This window comes from Liolophura sinensis, chromosome 12, assembly GCF_032854445.1.
Source record: "Liolophura sinensis isolate JHLJ2023 chromosome 12, CUHK_Ljap_v2, whole genome shotgun sequence".
Taxonomy (NCBI): Eukaryota; Metazoa; Mollusca; class Polyplacophora; order Chitonida; family Chitonidae; genus Liolophura; species Liolophura sinensis.
In genome coordinates, this window is record NC_088306.1 from 27,697,722 (window position 1) to 27,718,329 (window position 20,608).

Here is a 20,608-nt window from a genome sequence, read left to right on the forward strand (position 1 = left end):
AGGTGCAGTAGTGTTGCGGAACAAGGCTTCCATTTTGTCTTGGATAAAGACGACTGCGGTCAAAGACAAAACTGGCTAGAGGAAACTCCTAAATCACAGAGTCGGTGCATGTCTGACAACCACGTCTCATTCCCCTCCTCACATCCGATTATCTCCCTATCCCCCCCCACCCCCCCCATACTGATCATGATAATCTCACTGCAAGCCCTATACCCTCTGAGGTTAATGAATCTCATTCTACTCATTACATTTCAATGCCAAAAGTTGCTGTTTAGAACAGCTCATCATTCCCTCCCGGAACACAAGATCATGGGTGGGCCTGTAACATTTTCAAACAAAACAGAATTATGGAAATCCATTAACAAGGTCTCTTTTTTTTTTCTTTTTAATCATGCTCACGATATCTGAAACCTGTAAGCGAATCTCCTTTTGGGTCAAAACTATCACATGTGTAATCTTTGTGGGGAAGGAAATGTAAGGCTTGCTACTGGACAATGTATCATGTTTGCTTCTCTGTCAACTCTTTTAACACTCAGCATCAAGCAGAAATTCTGTGAGAACAGACAGCGGAAGGTTTTAGATTTCTAATGCACATGTTTTTTTTTTTTCGTACTCTCTTAAGACAGAAATGCATTTTGTATACATTTAGGTGTGCTTTCCCTTTAAACTAGCAAAAGTGAAAATAGTAAAATATTAAATGAAAATAAATAACTTGTTATTTATTTCACCCCTATTGATCAGCAATTTACCATAATTCTTCAATCTTTTCCACAGCCGATGCAACCAAAATTTTTAAACATTCTGCAAGAACTAAGGGCTGCATAGAAATAAGCGATGCAGTTGTATGTAGCTTGCATCTTCATGGACACAAACAAATCCTTTTAGTGTCATGTTCACAGTAATTGTATGCATGAATTACATGTACAATCAAAAACTAACTGCGCACTGCAGCTTATACAGTATAGTTACAACAGTTCCTTTCAAAGTGCTGTCTAACAGGAGCACCGCACTAGTGGAAGATACCCATACTTATATCAGGCAGGTCATTCTTTAGTATAACATGACAGCCATGCAAGCAATTAACCACTGTCTCTTTGTCTCTTTGGTATCAGGATTGCCAAATTCAAAGTCATCAGTATGGCAGCACTCCAATCTGTATGACAACTGGCCGTCGGCTTAGAAAGTCAGAACTGGCATAAGAATACAGCACCACTGAGAACGAGGACAAAACGGTTCATAGCTGGTACATGTAGAATTAGACCTGCACAGCAATCCTGGGTAACATACAAAATGAATCACAGAAAAAGGAAAGGGGTTCAGTTTAAAGATAAAGCTAAATTACTATAGAAAAAGATATGTGAACAAAAGTTTTACAAGAAAATGTTGCAGACAAAATTCCAGCTGACAGCTAAATTTCAGCCCAGTTGCGTAACGCTGGATGTTTTTATTCAAAGGAGCACCGGGTCAAAACGGGTAACAATGGTAGGATTTATGCTCGGTTTGTGGTTTTACCAGGCCCAGACACATATGTCAGAGGAATGAGTCGTGCTGCGCTGACACGTAATTAAAGCCGAAAGAACCTGACGAGTTCTTCGTCCAGCGAGGTGAAAAAACAGGCTTCACCTTTTGGACTTGGGGAGAGATAAAGCTGTACAAGTAAAGCCATAACTGGGCTGGCATTCGACCCCGAAGCCTTCTAAGATGAGTGTTCGCGCCAGCATGTCATCAGTCCTGGGCTGTACTGATTGTCACCCCGACGGCTCCCGATGGGCGACAGGTCATCATCAACAGTATACCTGGCGTAATCATGTGATCATAGGCAGTCAAACAGTGTGGAGGATGCGAGATTTACTGCGAAGTCACCGTGGAGAAGAGGAAGGGCCTGTCAGGAAAGAGGGCTCGTTGAAAAAAAAAATAGATGAGGGAAGCTAGCACAAGAGGCCGTAATAACGGTTCATTAGCTTGTTGTCACGCTATACAACGCCACACAGCAGTCTTCTGCCCTTTACAAGCTGGCATGCTTTGCGTGACAAAACAGGTTTGACTCATGCCAGGAGGCTGGATAAACCCGACACCTTGTCAACACCAATGTGTAACTTCTTGCACAATATTCTGACAGCGACACATTGTAAATTCACTCATTGGACATTATCAATGGCTATTGCAAGCACACACAATCGTTTCCTCAAAATGATGTTGAACACGTTAATGCTTTCCTTAACAGAGTATGAATTAAAGCACATCCAGGTACACTTCATTTGTCTTTTTTTAACATACCCCGTTTCTTCTGGGACACTGGTCTGCTCATTTTAGCCAATATATATGTAATCCTAGCAGGAATATTGAGTTTCTTTTTTCTCACATGTTAGACCATCTATTTTAGATGTTTTAAACATCTGAACACAGTCTCAATGAATTCCCGTATTACGCCTATTATTTGGCCACACAAGAATCCAAGTTAGCCACTGTGATTCCTTATAAATTTGTCCACAGGAGAAAGGGACAAACAAAATATTTCCACCCAATATTTAAAAAACAACAACCAAAACACAAGTACATGCTGGTGACCAATCAATGAATTTTCTCTTACAATTTGCACAATTATGGGTGCAAAAACTGTACAATTGAAAAGTCAGAGGCAATTTCTGATCACAAAGAGACTGCACCTTCTACAAAATGCAATTTCATATTTCTATGAATTTCCCTGATCAATATCATTGACTCCTACTTTGTGAGGTCAGTGGCAGTAAAAACCAACAGAAGATATTTAGAATTGAAACATGGCCTGTCATCTAATTTTGCTCTTTGCCTGCAAAGAAAAGCAGTCCCTTGAAATGAAAAACATGGGCAATTAAAGCAAAAAGTTTTGGGTCAAATTCAATCAAAGAACTGAGCCAGAGCTCAATAAAGAGTTTTTGTAAGGCAATTTGGACATAATAGACCAATTTTGTTCCTTGGGATCAAAATACGAGGAACAAATAAATAAAAAAAATAACAACAAACTATATGGATTTTGTGTGTGTGTGTGTTACAGGCTGTTTCTGTAACCGGTAAAGATTTTTTCCTCTTCAGCGAAGAAAACCTGTTCCCTGAAATAAGCCTTGGCATTTGCAAGACTTAAAGTAGTGTTTTTTACACCATTTCTCTAGCTCAAAACCGCTCATTCCAGCACTTGGGGGACTTCCACAAAACTCCAACAGTTAAATCTTATATTGTGAAAGACTCCTTGGAGGATTTTCTTGAGAAATGAGTTACAAATCTTTCTCCACTGAACTTGAATCCTGCAGAATTCAGAAGCCTCAAAACAAGATTCCAGTAGCTAAAAGTCAATGAGCAAAAATCCATATAAGACACAATTGGTTAAAGATCTTGTTAATTCTAGCAAGGTACAGATATATATGCCATGGATTAATGTAGACCATGAAGACATTTTGAAGATATGGAGGCTGGGAGAAAACCAGCACTTAATGTAACCGAAAACAATCAATTTCAACTCGGGGTGCCAACAATGCAACTCCCCAACTCCCGCTTTTCGCAAGCACAGCCCACTAGAAGTACTTAGTTAAATGACGCCCCATTCCCATAAGAAACAGCACGTAAGGATCAGGAAAGCTCTTAGAAAAATCCCCTCAGAATAGAGGTTATTTCTCCCGAGTAAATCGGCATGCATTGAGAGGGAGAGGGTTTGTTTTCCCTGTCTGTCGATAAAACTTTAGCAGCCAATGACTTCTGTCAACTTGCCTGGCTTAAGGAACCTCCGTTTACATATAAAACACGTTGGAAAGGCTCTGTCCAAATGCCTGGATTTCCATTTGCCGACAGGAAATAAGCAATCTAAGAGTTAGATTGTCGGAACTTGGTGCTTGACTCACAAGAACCATCAGGGAGGAGTGCCCAGTAACACACAAATTGCACAGCCTTAAGATGTCACAAATTGTTGTTTGGCCTTCGGACAAATTGCGCACGGCTTTTAAACCACGAAGACCAAAATGAGTTGGAAAACTGCATATGCCGCGCATGATGACTATCTAACACTTTCCTACAAGGTGGTTTCATACAATCTACAAGAAATATATGCAAAGTTTCATGTATTAATTAACTACCTTTAATCTATTAAACAATTCGTTTTGAAGGGACGATTCACTTAATTAGTATATTAGATATAATGTGCAGGCATCCAAGTTTTTTATCCAATAACTCAGACTTGTGTTTTTACACCAGTTCAAAAATAATTCCTTTTGTAGGGATGACTGTTAGAACTTTACAGTGATTTGTTATTTGGGTTATATTGTTGCTGTACGATTTCAATAATGTCTCCCACTGAAGAACACTTGTCCCAATGCGGACATATTTATACTGTGCAGTTTCACTAGAATATCATATACTAGTATTTTAGTGAGTCATCACAAATATCCTAATTCTTCTAATTTTTAGGACAGGTATTAAAAGTGCTGAAAGTCAAGAGTTACATTTCCTTCCCACTGTTTTTTAGATATCAATATGTTATTCATTAGACGGACTAGCCATATGAAAAAACTATTATTCCCTGCTAAAATTACATGTATATTGTCTACAAAGAGCATACCACACGTCTCAAAAATAAGAAGAAGTCTACATTAGGACCAGCCTGCAAGAAAAAGATTACAGACTACTGCAAGTGAGAAAAAGTCAGTAGCAAATAACGAACCTGAATCACACATATATTTTTGCCCTGATCCACCAGTAATTGTGAATAAATCAATGAATGATTATGGCTTAATGCCAGGTCTGGTAATTTGGATATTAAAATTTGTGATGCAAAATATGTAACATTTACATCCTCGAATACGAAAAGATGCTTAAATACAAAAGGCAACATTCCATAGCCTAGAGGTTGCAGGAGGGGGGGGGGGGGGGGGGGTGGGGGGGGGGGGGGTGGGACTGGGGAGCAGCATAGTTTTCAGTCGCGAAGTCCTTCGGAATCAATGTCCCCAAGGGTGGGTAGGGACGGATGTGGGGGAGGGGCACACACAAAGAGAGGGGCTTTAATAGCATCGTCTTGTACTTCTCTACCCGTTTTCCATCAGAAAGGATTGCATGAGGGTTTACAGAATGCAGCCCACGCTGAGTCATGCTTGGAAACGTGACATGGTCCCAATTCTGATTTCCTCTAACATCACACAGCCCCTGGATGTGCCTTAACCAATCTCTCCTGACACAGTTCATTAACACTGACAAATTTCTGGCCAATGGGTTACAGGTACTGTACTCAGCACACTGAATGACTGACTGATTGATTTTAAACACTCAGTTCTCATTTTTCATGGTATTTAGTGTCATGGATGGAACAGTGCTTGGAGGAAACCAGAGTGTCAGGAGAAAACCAGAGTGTCCAGGAGGAAACCAGAGTGTCAGGAGGAAACACGAGTGTCAGGAGGAAACCAGAGTGTAAGGAGAAACCTTCAAAGCTTGGCCATATCTAATCACAGATGCGTTATTTCATTCCTACTAAAAATATTCCATCACATACAGATTGCGTGTGGTCCTCGTTTCAAAGGTCAAGATTCTCATAGCAATGTTCGGAATCAAATTCACAATCAAAATTACGTAAGTATTGTAACCTATGTACTTTAACGTTCTCGAAAGTCTTGCCAAAATTCACACAAATCAGTGCACTATTTAAAATGTGATTTGATTATAGCAAATTGGCTTATGTTTAATTGTGTGCATTGTATTAAAACACAGATAAAATCTGGTCGATTCAACCATTCCATACAATGTGTATCGATCAACCAGAATATCAGACTGAAGGTATCTGACTTCACACGATTTAGGCCCCGTATTGACAGCTTCATCAAGAAAGTTAAAAAAAAAAACAACAAAACAACGTAGAGCCCCCCAACACCCCCAAATAGGGATTCGTCATTATCAATTCTATAAGGAATGACCACACAAAGAAAAAAAAAGAAAAGAATAACGCTAAAACTATTTCTCCTAATGCGTTTTCCAGAGAAAATAGCAAGTTGAGTGGAAAGATAATTGGGTAATTTATTTGGGCTCCATCAGGGTCTAATTCATGGATAACCTATTCAACTAACAAAAACACCAATACCTGTAATTCAACTAACACAAACTGCCATGCCAAAATGAGGAGATTTCAACGCAGCATTGCTATCGACTGGACTCCAGCTACAGATTTACGGCCTGACTGAGCATGACTGCCTCACTGCCTTTGCTATTCTTCAGATTTAGCTTGTAGCAGGAAAAATGCAATTCTGGCCAAAATGCAAAGAGAACAAAAACAAGAAAAGGAAAGGATGATTTAGACTTTGTGAACAACAGTTTTCTTGAAACAATTATATTCACAAAGTTTCCACTTATACACACCAGTTTTATAAGTACTAGAAATCAGAGTGCCCTGGGCAAACCACCTACACCTGTAGTAAGTCTCTGAAGAATGTTTCCACAACTGCAGAACATGGTCTTGATTTTAATCATGCTAGAAGCCAAGTAGTCATCAATGAACCTAAAACTAGACATATGGCACCACATGCCCTATCAACCTTTTATTCTCACCCAAGAAACAATGGTGAGCGAGAGAATCTGCACATTCCTGCCCAAGGTGGGATTGAACTCTTTGAGCCAGTGGTTGGGAGTTAAGCACAATACCACTGAGCCATACACTGCTCCCCTAGCAAAAAACCAGTGCACGTAGTAGTACACCAATTAAGAGTACAGACTACTGGCCTTCCCAGATGTAACTGTATTTTGACGGCACACCTCAGGTCAAGTGGCAAGGTCAACAGAGGTCACACTATAACACATCGCCTACTCCTTAATTATGTGTCAATTTTGGAAAGGGGAGAAAATATTGCTTGTAATTATAGGTGTATGACGCAACTCCATTAGCGGGCAACAGACTCTCAACACAAACAGGAAGTGGAATGTCCAGAGCTGCTGAACTATTTCCCCGAGCAATTAATAAAGTGGAAATGAAATTTTCAGACGAGTGTCAGAAGGTTGGGCACGATGTGGTAATAAACTTACGCTGAAGCACGAACACAAAACTAACTGAAAAAAAAAAATATACAAGAACTAATCAAATGTCCAGAGGCACAGAGCATGGGTGATGTGGTTTTGGTAGGGAGTGGGGGAAGAGGGCGTTGTGGCAGATGGGGGGCAAAGGTAGAATAAGGGAAGACTGCAAGTCTCATTATCCAAATCCACAGGAGAATCCTGTTCCCGCTTTTGACGGTGTATTTGAATGTAATGACAATGCATAACTTCCAACCCATCATAATGCAATTCTTCAGCTGCCTGAAACTCAAAACCTCACAAGAGAATAGCTGTTGAAAACATGCACTGTCAATGTACGTGCTCAGTCAAGAACTGGGGGATTTTTTTTCTCATTGCCCAAAAGTTTACTGAATCAAGTTTCCTCACTTTTAAATGACCATGCAAAAGACCCGGATTGAGCCAAACTAGGTTCACCTCCTGCACATCGTAAAATGGGACATTCAAATTTGCAAGGTAACAATCGACTTACCGAAAGCCCCAGGGGAAGAGTCCACTCTATGTACAGGGGGTTTATTGAGATTCCGTCCCGAGTCCCTCTCGTCTCTCCGATCTTTCTGCCGGTCACCATCTTTGTCAGGTTTGTTCTGAGATAAACATAAAACAAAGTTTGGCTAAAATAAATTAATTAAATGTGACAATAAAGCAGAGCAATCAGATTGGAAGGAGTATGCGTACATGTACTGAGCTCTGGCCATTAGCTCACCATACAAATTTCTGTCTGATTTATGTTTTACACCATACTTAAAAACCATCTGCAGGTTACTGCCAGACTAGAGAGAGGATGTCAGGCTGGACCTGAACTCACAGCGAACGCATTGGTCAGACTCATTTTGCTACACTAGCAGGGACATTGTGCTACGCTAGACGGATATTGTGCTACGCTAGCACGCAAACCCCTAGGCATCAATAGACACACACACCCGTATAATCTGGTCAAGGTTGATTAAACAACAGATTATTGTGATGTGAATATCGCGTTACGCCTACTGATTTAGGAGTGTCTGTTTAATACGATGTCTGTTACATTTTCCTCACAAATCTTGAAACAATCCTCCAAAGCATTTGATCATCATATAAAAAGCAAATTGATACATGTGCTGTTCACCTCACAAGTTCAGCATTATCTATAAACATGTATGCTTGACCCTTGGTACAAACTACCCATATCTACACAGAGGGGGTGAATCCTTTGTCTCCAATTACTGGACATCAGGCAGTTTTCCCACCAACCGAGAGACAGGACATGTATCCCCATGTACCTATAAGCCTCTTAGAGTAGCTATAAGGTCGAACAGATAGGATTTCAATTGATTGCAATTAGACAAGGCATTTTGCTCTAGTTGTACTAAGAATCGGCACCCAAAATGTCATCTCTTAGAAAATCTTTCACTCCGGAAGATGTGGTGGGTGAGGCGATGGGGTGGGGAAAGGGCTATGAAAGTCATGAACCCGTCAATCACAACCAGAATGTATGGCAATGTATGGCAAGCAGATGAAACATTCACTTAAATTCCACCCTGTGACAAGGTTATTGTTATCTGGATATCATTTAACACAGACACACAAAGTGGGCTGGATATTTCAATAGCACAAAGCACCTGACATCCATGGGCTGGTTTAACTGATATTTCAAAACGTCCCTGATCTAATTTCTTCCCTGTTTTTGACAGACAGAGGGCCATTTGGTTCCCTCCCAATACGAGATGAACCCCTCCTTTGTCTTTAGAAGAATCCTCAAAGCTATTATCCAATAAACTGTCAACCCACTGGCAAAAGAACCTGTTTTCCACTCACTTGATTATTATATCAAATTTCCAGACTGCTTCCACTTAGCTGCCAAAGCAAAGACATCTTATTAACCACCTCCAGCCCAATTTTTTTTTTGTCTGTGCCCTCTGCATTTTGTGGCGTGCCAATGAGTGATGGCACAGCAGATAACTTGAACAAAAACAGAGTCGGATAGTCATGCGCTTGGACAGAAATTTGAATAGTGGAGGAATGATGGGTCACCGAGGGGGGAGAATAGCATCAGAGCTGGAATTCTCTCTGTCTGGCGTAAGGGGCACTAACGTGAGATTACACCCTGTATCCAGACATTATGTTCCTCTTGTCTGTTTACTTATTCCTAGGGGTTCAGAATTGATCAATCTTTCATGCCATCCCATCAGTCTTCGTTTATCGTCAAAAAATGTATTGAGAGCGAGGACAGCTGGAGTTTGTGGGAACACAATCGGCGCTGTGGATCACGCAGGAAAGGATTTCGCTGCTTGGCGCAGAAGAATGGCTCGAGTTCAATCGGCTTCCATAGGATTAGGGTAGCCACCGTCTTGGCACGTCCATGTCATCTAATCATTGAAACTTGAAAGTAGGCGGATGTAGAAAGACACTTTTTACACACAGACGGAAATAACTTTTAATTAACACAGAAGTCTGATCCTGCCAAAATTTGTTACATGTTCCAGCTGCAAGTGAAGCAGACCAAATCTTTGTGCAATAGAAAATTGCATGCTCTGAAACGGGTCTGGGCGCTCAGGATAGCCCAACTCCCTACTTGAAGGTCACTCGTTTCTACATCAATAGTCCCATCCATTAGTGAGACAAAGCTCTTAATAACATGCAATTCTTTAAGCAACATTCATGATTCTGTGATTTCCTCAGAGTACATTTAAGGTAAGAGATGTAAGTATCATTGTTCCAACAGAGCCTGATACTTGATTTTTTTCAACCAGTTTTTTGCACATATAATTAAATAAAAAGAAATATGATATGTGCAAGAAAGGTAAACGAAGATAATCTGAGGTAAAGTGACTGGCAGGAACAGAGAACTGTAATTCATTTCTAAAGTAAAACAGTTATATCCACTAACTATTGAATGAAAATCTTAACCTCTGTAACCCAAATTACAAGCTATTTAATAACATACTCCCAAATTCTGCAACCTTTTCCAAAGCCTCTGCAACCAATATTTTAAAACATTTTGAGACAACTACATTGTGTAGAGAAATAATCTGCACACTTCCATGAAGTTTGCATCTTTAATGACATAAACAAACAATTTTGGTGTCATTTTCATGCTACTTGTATGCATAAATTTTTTTCAGTGGTTGAAATGTTTTAAGATTTACAGTATGTAATATGATAATGCACTGTGCATATGAATCACCCCAAGCATAGCCTAAGACAAGATCATAGATACTGACTTATTTGAATACTGTAAAATTTGGGACAGATATTAGTAGTTGTGAAAGTAGAATATCACATTTCTTTACCAGCCTTTTGGAAAAGTAAAGATATGAGTATGTTGTTCATTAGAGGGTGTAACCATGCGAGAAAAAAGAAACTCAATATTTCTGATAGAATTACATACATATTGGGTAAAACGAGCAGACCAAGTGTCTCAAACTTTAGAGTGAGTGCTTGGGGTTTAACGTCGTACTCAACAATTTTCCAGTCATATGACGACGAAGGAATCCTTAGGGTGCATGTACGTGAAATGTGCCTCCTTGTTCCAGGACGGATTTCCACCGCTCTTTTATTTAGTGCTGCATCACTGAGACGACTTACCGAAGGCAAGTAAGACGCCCCGCCCGAGCCATTATACTGATACGGGTCAACCAGTTGTTGCACTATCAGTTAGTTATCAGGAAGTTACAACTTCCTCTTTTAAAGTCTTAGGTGTGACTCGATCAAGGATTGATCCTGGATCTACCGGTCCTGAAGTGGACGCTCTACCAACTGTGCTATCCAGGCCGGTCTCAAACTTTAGAAGAAATAGGGTAAATCAAATTAAATGCTTTCATGCACCAAGTTGCGTTAACATTCAATAAATGATGCCGTTTTTCAGCAATTTTCTCAGCATTACTGATAATTCCATGACAGTGCAGTTGCACACATACTGCTTGTCATATTGTAAACAGAAACCCTCATTTACTGTTCAATAAAATGATCATCAGCATCTGAAGTTCATCTGAAGTGAACTGGTTTTCCTCACCAGGTTTCATGTGTTGACATGCTAGAGACTCAACAGTTTCTAATATATGTCTGATATTGCCTTGCATCGAAATGCTGTCTTTATTAAACAGTACCACACTCAATATGTGGATGAAGAGCATGTCTCAAGTTGAGTGTCAAGAACATGAATAAAAACAATGTAGAAAAGCACCACAGGGAGAGAGGGAAAGGGTACCCACAAGTCCAAGATGCCAGTGTTTCTGAAAGTGTAAAGACGCAAAGATTCCAGATAATTTTCCATTAGACTTCAACAATAAGGGTAATCCATCACACGCAAACAAGAAGACAATCTAATAGCATTACACTGTACAAATCGCCACAAATCTTCCTCGCTGGGCACAGCGGCGGTCAAAGCGCCAAGATGACCACAGCCCTTGGTCAGTTATTGATTTCCACCCGGACATAGAGTGGATTTAAGACAGGACCAGCGGTATACAATGGGTCACTCAATACCCATGCCTTATTAATGGCCCTTCTCGAGGGGATATATGAAACCGAACAAACACTGTGACCAAAATCACATTATATTCATAAGAAAACCTTCCCTTGTATATAGCCAATGTGTCAATTAAAGCCAGGGGAACTTGTAGAAAACAAATCACGTCTGAAGTAACCAGATTTCAAGGCTCAATCACGCGTGGATTGTGAATAATTCTGCTACTGTCTTTTTACGGCTCAATTACACTACACATTGAGGCTGCACATATCATAGTGAACACAATTAGCTGGCAAGAATGGGCTGTCACAAGGAGAATCTTTAGCGGGGCAAGCGGAAGGTGTGGGAATGATGGGAATGATGGGAATAATGGACGGGGATGGAATTCTGTACACAGGTTTTGAGATGTAATCAGATTTGAGTTCAATGCGCTAAATGGCACAACATCCTGCATCTGCCTAATGAACTGTATTATATTCTGGCTGCACTGATGTCTGCTGGGACAAGATGACCTTGAAACACACAGAAGTTCTATCATCTATCCTCATTTCAAAAGTATTTCTCACAGGAAAAGAGGCTGTTATTCAGCAAACTAATTTGATTTCTTGCATAAAATGTACATATTAGATCTTCATGGAAAATAAAATGTTCAAAAATGATCATTTGGATGTATAATAGCATTAATTCAGCCCCTGCAAATTTGTCATCTGAAAGTTTATTACCATTACCAAAAGAAGTTGATGAATTTAGAACCACTGAAACCTGAAATGATTGGTTTGGGGAGATAAAATGTTTTTGAAGTTTTGCCAGTGTTTCAATCTGTTTCTTACACAGGCAAAGTAAGCACTCTACTTGTCAATACAAACAAGACACAACAAATAAGGTCACACATGAAGTTCTGCCATTAGCCTGCCCATTTCATTTTTTCAACTGAAAACAGTCACACACTGACTCAAAAAGATGTAACACATGTTTCTGTCATTGCTTCTAGGCACTGTGGTCAAGTCCAAGTGCTAGAAGCATTTACATAGGTCGAACTGAACAAGGTCCATGTTATGACCTACCCGACAACTGCCTTAACATGGCTGTAAAATCTGGCCCACGACCCAGTGGTCCTGACTTCAGTCAATTTGTGGCCAAGTCACGTTAGCCAATTGCAGTCAGTCATAAAATCGCTATAATAAAACCTGCATTAGATTTCGACACCTGTGTCTAAAAAGGATCATAAAACCTGGAGTCAATTAACACTCTGGGTGCCTGTGTGTGTGTGTGTGTGTGCGCCTGCCTGTGTGCCTGCCGGTGTGCTTGCCTGTGTGTCTGTCTGTCTGTGTGTCTGTCTGTCTGTGTGCCTGTCTGTCTGTGTGCCTGCCTGTCTGTGTGCCTGCCTGCCTGCCTGTCTGTGTGCCTGCCTGTCTGTGTGCCTGCCTGTCTGTGTGCCTGCCTGCCTGAGTGCCTGTCTGTGGTATTATACATACGCCTCCACTAGCTTATGCAACTCAAGTTCATGTACAAGGCTTTCACATAAATGTGACAAGAAAATGACCAAGTTGCATTCAGCATCGCCATAATCGGCAAAACCATCTTGACATCCATAAACAGTACCTTCAAAAACAAAACCAGAAACTAATAATTAGATTTCTTAATTTGCTGACAAAACATTGTATTGGGCAACATAATCTATTAAATAGCTTGGCAGGCAAGGGCAGACAGGCTATATATCTCAGCAACCTGAAGGCAGTCCTCTAGGAAGGGGGAAATACTTAATAGTTCCGATCAATCTCAAGCTCCATAAAGCAGAACAAATCCAGAGCAAAATGAGCGTGGGCTTGGCTACAGGGTCTGGTGCTGCGTAACTAGTAAACCGTTGATTGGTCTCAACGGACATGAACCAATACCACAAAGCAATACTTCATACTGTAAGGACAATGACAATAGAATTACATTTATGACCAGTGATAAGCGCAAGAGCAAACAACTCCGCGTTTTTATTGTGTAACAAACATTGCTACCCTATTAAACCACAAATGGTGCAAAGGCAACACTGATACATATACTGTGGGGAAGCATGACTTCACAATCTTTACCCAAGAGTGTAAACGAAAAAAGAAAAAAAAAAGTAAATTAAATCTAGGCATCGTAACAGACATTCATATACAAAATGTCAACCGCAAAGGACATTTAGGGCATTTCCATTCAATTTTCCTTAAGAAGATTTAGGCAAATACAACTCTAAGGTCATAGTGATGTCGAATACTCAGCCTTCTCGGCGGCCACAGCTAGCAGCATTAAACATGCATGAGTGAACAGTTTTAAGGTGTTATTTACTGAAACCTTAACAGACATTTTGCTATACTTTCTCCCCCTGAAGCAAATTTCCTGCTTTCCCCTTCCCCAAACTATTTTAATGAATGAATTAAATGTACATTTAATGAATTTGTACATAAGCATATTAATGCTGACGGGGCTTAATTTTCGACGGGAATAACTCCTCTTCGACAACTACCAGATTCGTGTAAAAAAAATACTCCGACACAGAGATGATTTTTTTGTTTTTCGCGACAAAAATTACAATGCTTCTGATCGCTAAAGTAATAACCATGAAATCCATAAAACTGACAGGTTAAGAACCTTATACCAATGTCAAATATTTAATACATTTCCTATGAGGCATAACTGAACGCTCGCATTTTTCATCCGTATCCGCAAATCAATCTGATATACTTGTAGACCTGTTGTGACACTTATCTTCCATTGAATTCTGAGTATAAAACGACGGTTACGCAGCTTAGTTCATGGACCTTTGCTGACCTCTTACAGCTTAAAATGGGAAATCATATACATGAATTAATGAATCCAAAGTGAAACTGCTCAGGAACATGCAGAATTAAAAATAAATTGGCCAATTTTGGAAATTACAACTGGGAGAATTCAATTTTGAATGCATGTATACAATTCCGTCTACATTAAATCAATACTGGCTCAACATGAAATGACGATAAAAAAAGTGAAAACGAATATGTGTGATTCTAGCCATGAAATGTACTTAATGACAAGATTGAGGTAGCCCAAAATGCTGCCTTACTTGTTTATTCAGACATTTATATACACCTAAATGTCCCATCTAACTGTCCCATCTAACTGAAAGCAAGGGAAGGCCCCATGAGCTGGGCATGGTTACATCTGTCTGAAGGTCATCTGTCTGAAGGTCATCTGTCTGAAGGTCTGAAGGTCATCTGTCTGAAGAATATCATTTCACACCATCTGGCCAGAAAAAAATTGTTATTTAAACCTTGGGCTGGGGTGGGTGAGAACACAGTGTTCTGGCTTTAATGCCACAATGTGATGCAAGTTGCAAAGTTGCAAAACAGGATTTGCACTGGTCAGTATGATTTTTTTTTTTTTTTTTTTGATTGGTGTTTTACGCCGTACTCAAGAATATTTCACTTATACGACGGCGGATGGTCAGTATGAATATGTTAATAAATATCAATTGTGTTATGCACAAGAACAATTTTCCTGACATGACTAGAGTTATGTTTTCGAGTGAGGGAAGCCAGGCAAAGTTATGGGATTTGAAACATTTAACTTAGCCTACTAGCTTTAGTACTGTGACAAATAAGGAAATGACTTTGCTGCATGTTATACATGGAAAATTGTCTTGGTCTCCATAAAAACACTTTTGCTTACTTGGACAGGACAATGACACCCAAATTATGTACCTTAAATGATTTAAAATTTCACCAATAAAAATGCATTTTAGAGACAAATAACTGTCTTACAGTCCTATGTTTGGTCTTGCTAAAAACACTGTAGGATATCATCCTTCCAAACAAACTTTAAAGCAACTCCCTAAAATCAATAAAAAACTCTCAGAATCAGGAAAAAGGAGCAAGTTAGTTGCGAAAGAAATTTTTGGCCATTTAGAGGTTATTACCAAAATACTACAGCATACGGAAGCAAATCATCCTGGTTCCTTCTCTTGAGATAGGACACTTATGATATACTTGTTAAAATATTACTGCCTCTGGTCCGTCAGATCTTCATGGCTGATATTACAAGTGGCATAGGGTTTGGAAACTCATCTATTATTTACTCCCATATATCATTTTTTGTCACCCTCGGGAAATTTGCAGGATTACATCAAACTGTATTCAACATACCTAAGCTAAATCTACGACGACATTTCACATTCCTGCAATTATCTTTAGTGCTTTCTTTTTTTTTTCTTATCCGCCCTCTCGTATCTTTTTCGTGGCAGATGTGAGCACCGGTTGCGAATGTGTTCCGGAATAATTTCAGATCTCATGCTTCGATAAACCATACGCATTTCTGTAGGTATAAATAATCAATAACCCTCCATCTTGCCAAATTCCCATTATTTCAATAGCTTAGTCTCTCGGGGATCAGGACTCCTCAGGAAACTTCTAGTCACGCAACAACAACATCTGTGTTCTCTGCTCAGAGGTGTTGACATAGGATGTAATAATGTTTTGCCACCCCTGGAGAGGAGAGCTTGACAGTGAGAGAGATCCATCACAGGAAGTGTGTTGCTCAGGACAACCTCCTGATGTAGACACACACACCACTACAACTACTTCACTAAACACTCTCTTCACCAAGGTAAAAAAAAAAAAAAAAACACACTTCAAACAGCGGCAAATTCCAGATCAAGGAGAGAGGCCTGAACCTCTGGGACTTCAAAACTTAATAGACAGCAACGTGAGAGACTTGTGACGTGCCCTTGTATCAATTAAAGCAGGTCTACTTCTACACTCAGAAACAGAATGTGGGTGTATTTTTTTTCCATTCCACCACTGAACCTCCAAATGAAATCACATGTACATATCAAAGTAACCAATAACTATCAGCCATTCTGTCACACTGGATTCTACTTAAATCTTTTCGTCATCTGACACAGAACGAAACTTTTAAAAAATTTGATTTTTTAATTTGAAAAACAACCATGCTACTAAAAACTATATAAAATTTAGATCAAGTGTTGCAAAGTCAATTTCAAAACATCAATCGCATTTTTTCCCCTGAAATTATTTGCATGTCTCTTAATTCAATTCATACACAAGTAAATTTTAAAAAAATTCTCATTTAAATGGCAAATTTTTACACCAGAATGTGAACAATTCAGTTACAAACAAGATTAATCACAAGCCTTAAAAATATTTTGTTAAAAAGGAATTCTACAATTTCCTTTCAAGACACCATCCACAGGCACTTCCAAAGCAACCAGAAATTCATAACCCCATGAGAAGCCTGGCTTATACCAATAAAATATCTCCTGAGAAAGAGCCAAGAGAAATGAAGAGCACCCAAAACCCGGCAGGAAATTAACTTTCTCTGCCTCAGCCAGCAAAATGATTGACTTTCACACATGTGAAGTGGTCACAATTTGAGGGTAGCCAAATTAAACACCAAACTCCTGACATGAGGACACTGAAGCCAACAGCCCATTTAATGAAGAACAGCAACTCTTATCCTTTAAGCCATGGAAACTTGTGCTATATACGTTGCTGCAGCAACCGACCAAGTGACCATCAAAAAAAAAAAAATAAATAAAAAAAAAATAAAAAATAAAAAAAATAATAATAATAATAAAAATAATAATAATAATAATAATATGCTACACTCCACATCATGTCCTGTAGAAAGGTACAGTACAGCCAGATCCTGACCATCAATTCTATGTCCACTGTGGGGGCCTCCGTGGCTCAGTCGGTTAGCGCGCTAGCGCAGCGTAATGACGGCGTAAAACACCAATCAAATAAATAAATAAATAAATAAATATGTCCATTGTGGCCGGAGGATACACAGTCCATTATGCGATCCTCCGGCCATCGTATCCAGACCCTCGGCCGACCCTCAGCGGACTGTCGGCACACGACCATTAAATGTTTTCACGCTAAATACAGGCCGATTTCCTGTAAGCCCTCATGTCTGTTATGAACACTCTGATGGCTCGCAGCATATTAACTTACAAACAGATTTCGCATAAAGTTCGAGTTTTAATAGCTTACTGTTTGGGACCCCAGCTGTTTTGGTCACCGTCACCATACACACCGTTCTCTTGATTACAGGGGATTCAAGTTCGTACCGTGCGTCTCGAGTATATGATATTTTGCTTTAATTACTTCACTAATTATTAAACAACAAGCTTACTTAAAGGCATTTATTGCAGAGTTATGTGCTGACAAATATATGAATATGCGACACACTGCTTCCCCTGAAGTCCGCCGCGCTGTACAAGACGGTTCTATTAGTGCAATTCCAAACCCACTTGTGCTGTTACTTTAGATTAGCCCAAATAATTACCTTTCACTAAATATCATCCTCGCCTTTGCACGTGTTATGTTCAAGATCGGCAATGAAGTTCTAAAAATTTACAAGTGTTTCACCAAACGTTTGGTAAAAGACAAAACTGCCATGTAAATAACATTGCAAGTTTTTAATAAAATAAACAGCTAGAGGATTTGCCATTTATGTCCTGCACAACTCAAAAAATTAGTTGCAGAATTGATACCCGTTTTCTAATCTGGAACATAAGTCGGAGTGAGTTTTGCACATTGCTTTGATGCTGTCTACATTGCACATTGCTTTGATGCTGTCTACATTGCACATTGCTTTGATGCTGTCTACACTGCACACTGCTTTGATGCTGTCTACACTGCACACTGCTTTGATGCTGTCTACATTGCACACTGCTTTGATGCTGTCTACATTGCACATTGCTTTGATGCTGTCTACACTGCACACTGCTTTGATGCTGTCTACATTGCACATTGCTTTGATACTGTCTACATTCCAGCTCAAAGCTATTGCATCCTGACAAGACGATCATAAACATACACAGGTATATTGGTTACAACGCTGTGTCTTTCAGTATCAAATTCATGCATTTCAGGATATGCATTTGAATGAATCAGATAAAGGCTAACATTGAAGTGACCAGGAAGGACAACCATTTAGAAGCCACTAGCTGCATGCATCACCAATGTTCATATCAATAACTGTATTTTCCCTACAATTTATTTATTTATTTGATTGGTGTTTTACGCCATACTCAAGAATATTTCACTTATACAACGGCAGCCAGTATTAAGGTGGGAGGAAGCCGGGCAGAGCTTCGGGGAAACTCACAAAAGCAAATAAAGGGAATAAAGTATTGCTTTTGGTGCTGAAACTTACATTTTCCCAGCAAGATATCATCCTATCTTCCACACAAACCTCAAAACACATACTTTTATTCAAAATCAATATAACTCTCGGAAAAAAGAAAACATTGTAACTTCTTAATCATGGACAAACCTAATCTTATTAGTTGTCTAATGAAATGAAGCTCTTGAAAACACAAAATTAATGATCTTACCTCCACAAGCTGATAGTAGTAATTATCAACAATTTTGTAATAGTAGAACAAGTTATCTTCCTCCTCATCAGGCTTCATCTTGGTAAAATCCCAGCAATTTGCACTGGCGCCCAATCACACAAATAATCGCATTCAATATGGGGTTGGTTCCTTTTCTTTTTATATCACAGATAAATTAAATTGATTTTCCCACAGTTAGCAGGAATGATAACAGTTATGTCACACCTTACACAGCTTCTCATCCAATTTTTTCTCTCCAAAATCCAAATCCAATAAAACCTCAAGAGAGTTCTGATAACGGAAAGTTTTTCTGGCTTTCCTACAAAACGAGCAATCCCTTTGAGGAAATTAACAGAGTTCCCTAGAACTCCCGATCGTCAAATCAAAACTTAGGGGTCACCTTTTTGAGTGTTTTTTGTTTTTATCCCCTTACTCCTTTTCGATCCTTTCAATCTGTTAGCCAGTTTGGGTTTTCACAGCTCTGAGGAACAGCGAGATTCAGCTCCTGGTATCAATGCATAAATCCCAGTGAAACAAAGATAACCTGGGAAACTGAATCTAATTTCAAATCTCTGAGAGGGCTGAGGTAATTATAATGACGCGATAAGTGGGTATTGGCTGAGCACAGACTGGCAGCTATGTAGATAACACTTCTCTCCCATATCCACCAGTTTCACTACACAGGACAAGTCACCAGGCTAGCCAGTCTTATCCTACACACAGCTCTACTCAGCTACTATATAGTGAATTATGAGGCAACAGGTTCATTGATACTTAATTACATTTGCCAATTAGGCTAGGGTACCAGGTGGGGGGGGGGGGGGCTGGGGTTGATGGGGAGAGGGTTAGCAACAATAACAAGGCAGGCTGTTACAAGACCTAGCAGATTAGGCCCCCCTCAACTCTGACTTCAGTGGACAGTGTGATTGACAGGTGGGAGGAACCAGGTGGGGTACAGGTGACAGCTCTGCTAACACATTCAACCTCTACCCCTGAATCACTCAGCTTTCCCCTCCACCTGATTATGCTTAACCATAGCAGACTTTATAAAATTAATAATTTTGGTTTAAATCTGCACAGAGTTTGTTATTAATGGGCAAACCACATGTGCATATTTAATTATTTTCACATGTAAATATAACCAACAATATTTCTGTATTAAAGGAAGCTTTTGAATGACGATAGAAATGAATATGTAATACATAAAATTCAATTATAAAGTTAATAAATAAATAATATATTAATGTATAAATAAATCAAACTTAATTTAACTTGTTCCAGTGCAATCTCTGGTTAGTGTTATTATGATACCCTACACGGAGCAATCCAGATGAATGGAGCCTTGGACTTCTTGGCACAAGGCTAACACTTAAACATCAAAAGATCTTCCAATGGAAATATCAGTCAACGAGACAGAATGTATAAGCAAGTGGGCTGGGGGTTGGTGGGGAAGAGCATTGACGTTCTGCGCTGGCTACAACTCCACGTGGTGGCACAGCAAAACCTCTGTGATGGCACGCAGCCGAATGGCAACAGAATCAATACGAGTAGCGTGGCGCACGACGTTATGGGCCAACTTCTGTTCTTGGGACCTGAGTTATACTGGCTAGAAGGTTCGGCGCGAGACTAAGCTTAATACCCTGGTCTCTTGGAGCAGAAGAACTGGTACCACTGCCACCAAACACTGACAAATCCCATCAGGAGATATGAGCAGCGGACAGTATAAT

The 20,608-nt window shown here is 39.7% G+C and overlaps 1 protein-coding gene across 4 annotated transcripts in view; it reads right to left on the minus strand.

Moving 5' to 3' along the window:
• Positions 1–20,608, minus strand: part of LOC135479676 (misshapen-like kinase 1) — a 131,884-nt gene that overhangs the window by 30,844 nt on the left and 80,432 nt on the right. For all 4 annotated transcript variants that reach the window (XM_064759577.1, XM_064759578.1, XM_064759579.1 and 1 more), the window contains one exon: positions 7,526–7,640. In XM_064759577.1, coding sequence (XP_064615647.1) covers positions 7,526–7,640 — 115 coding nt within the window. The remainder of the gene's footprint in view (positions 1–7,525; positions 7,641–20,608) is intronic.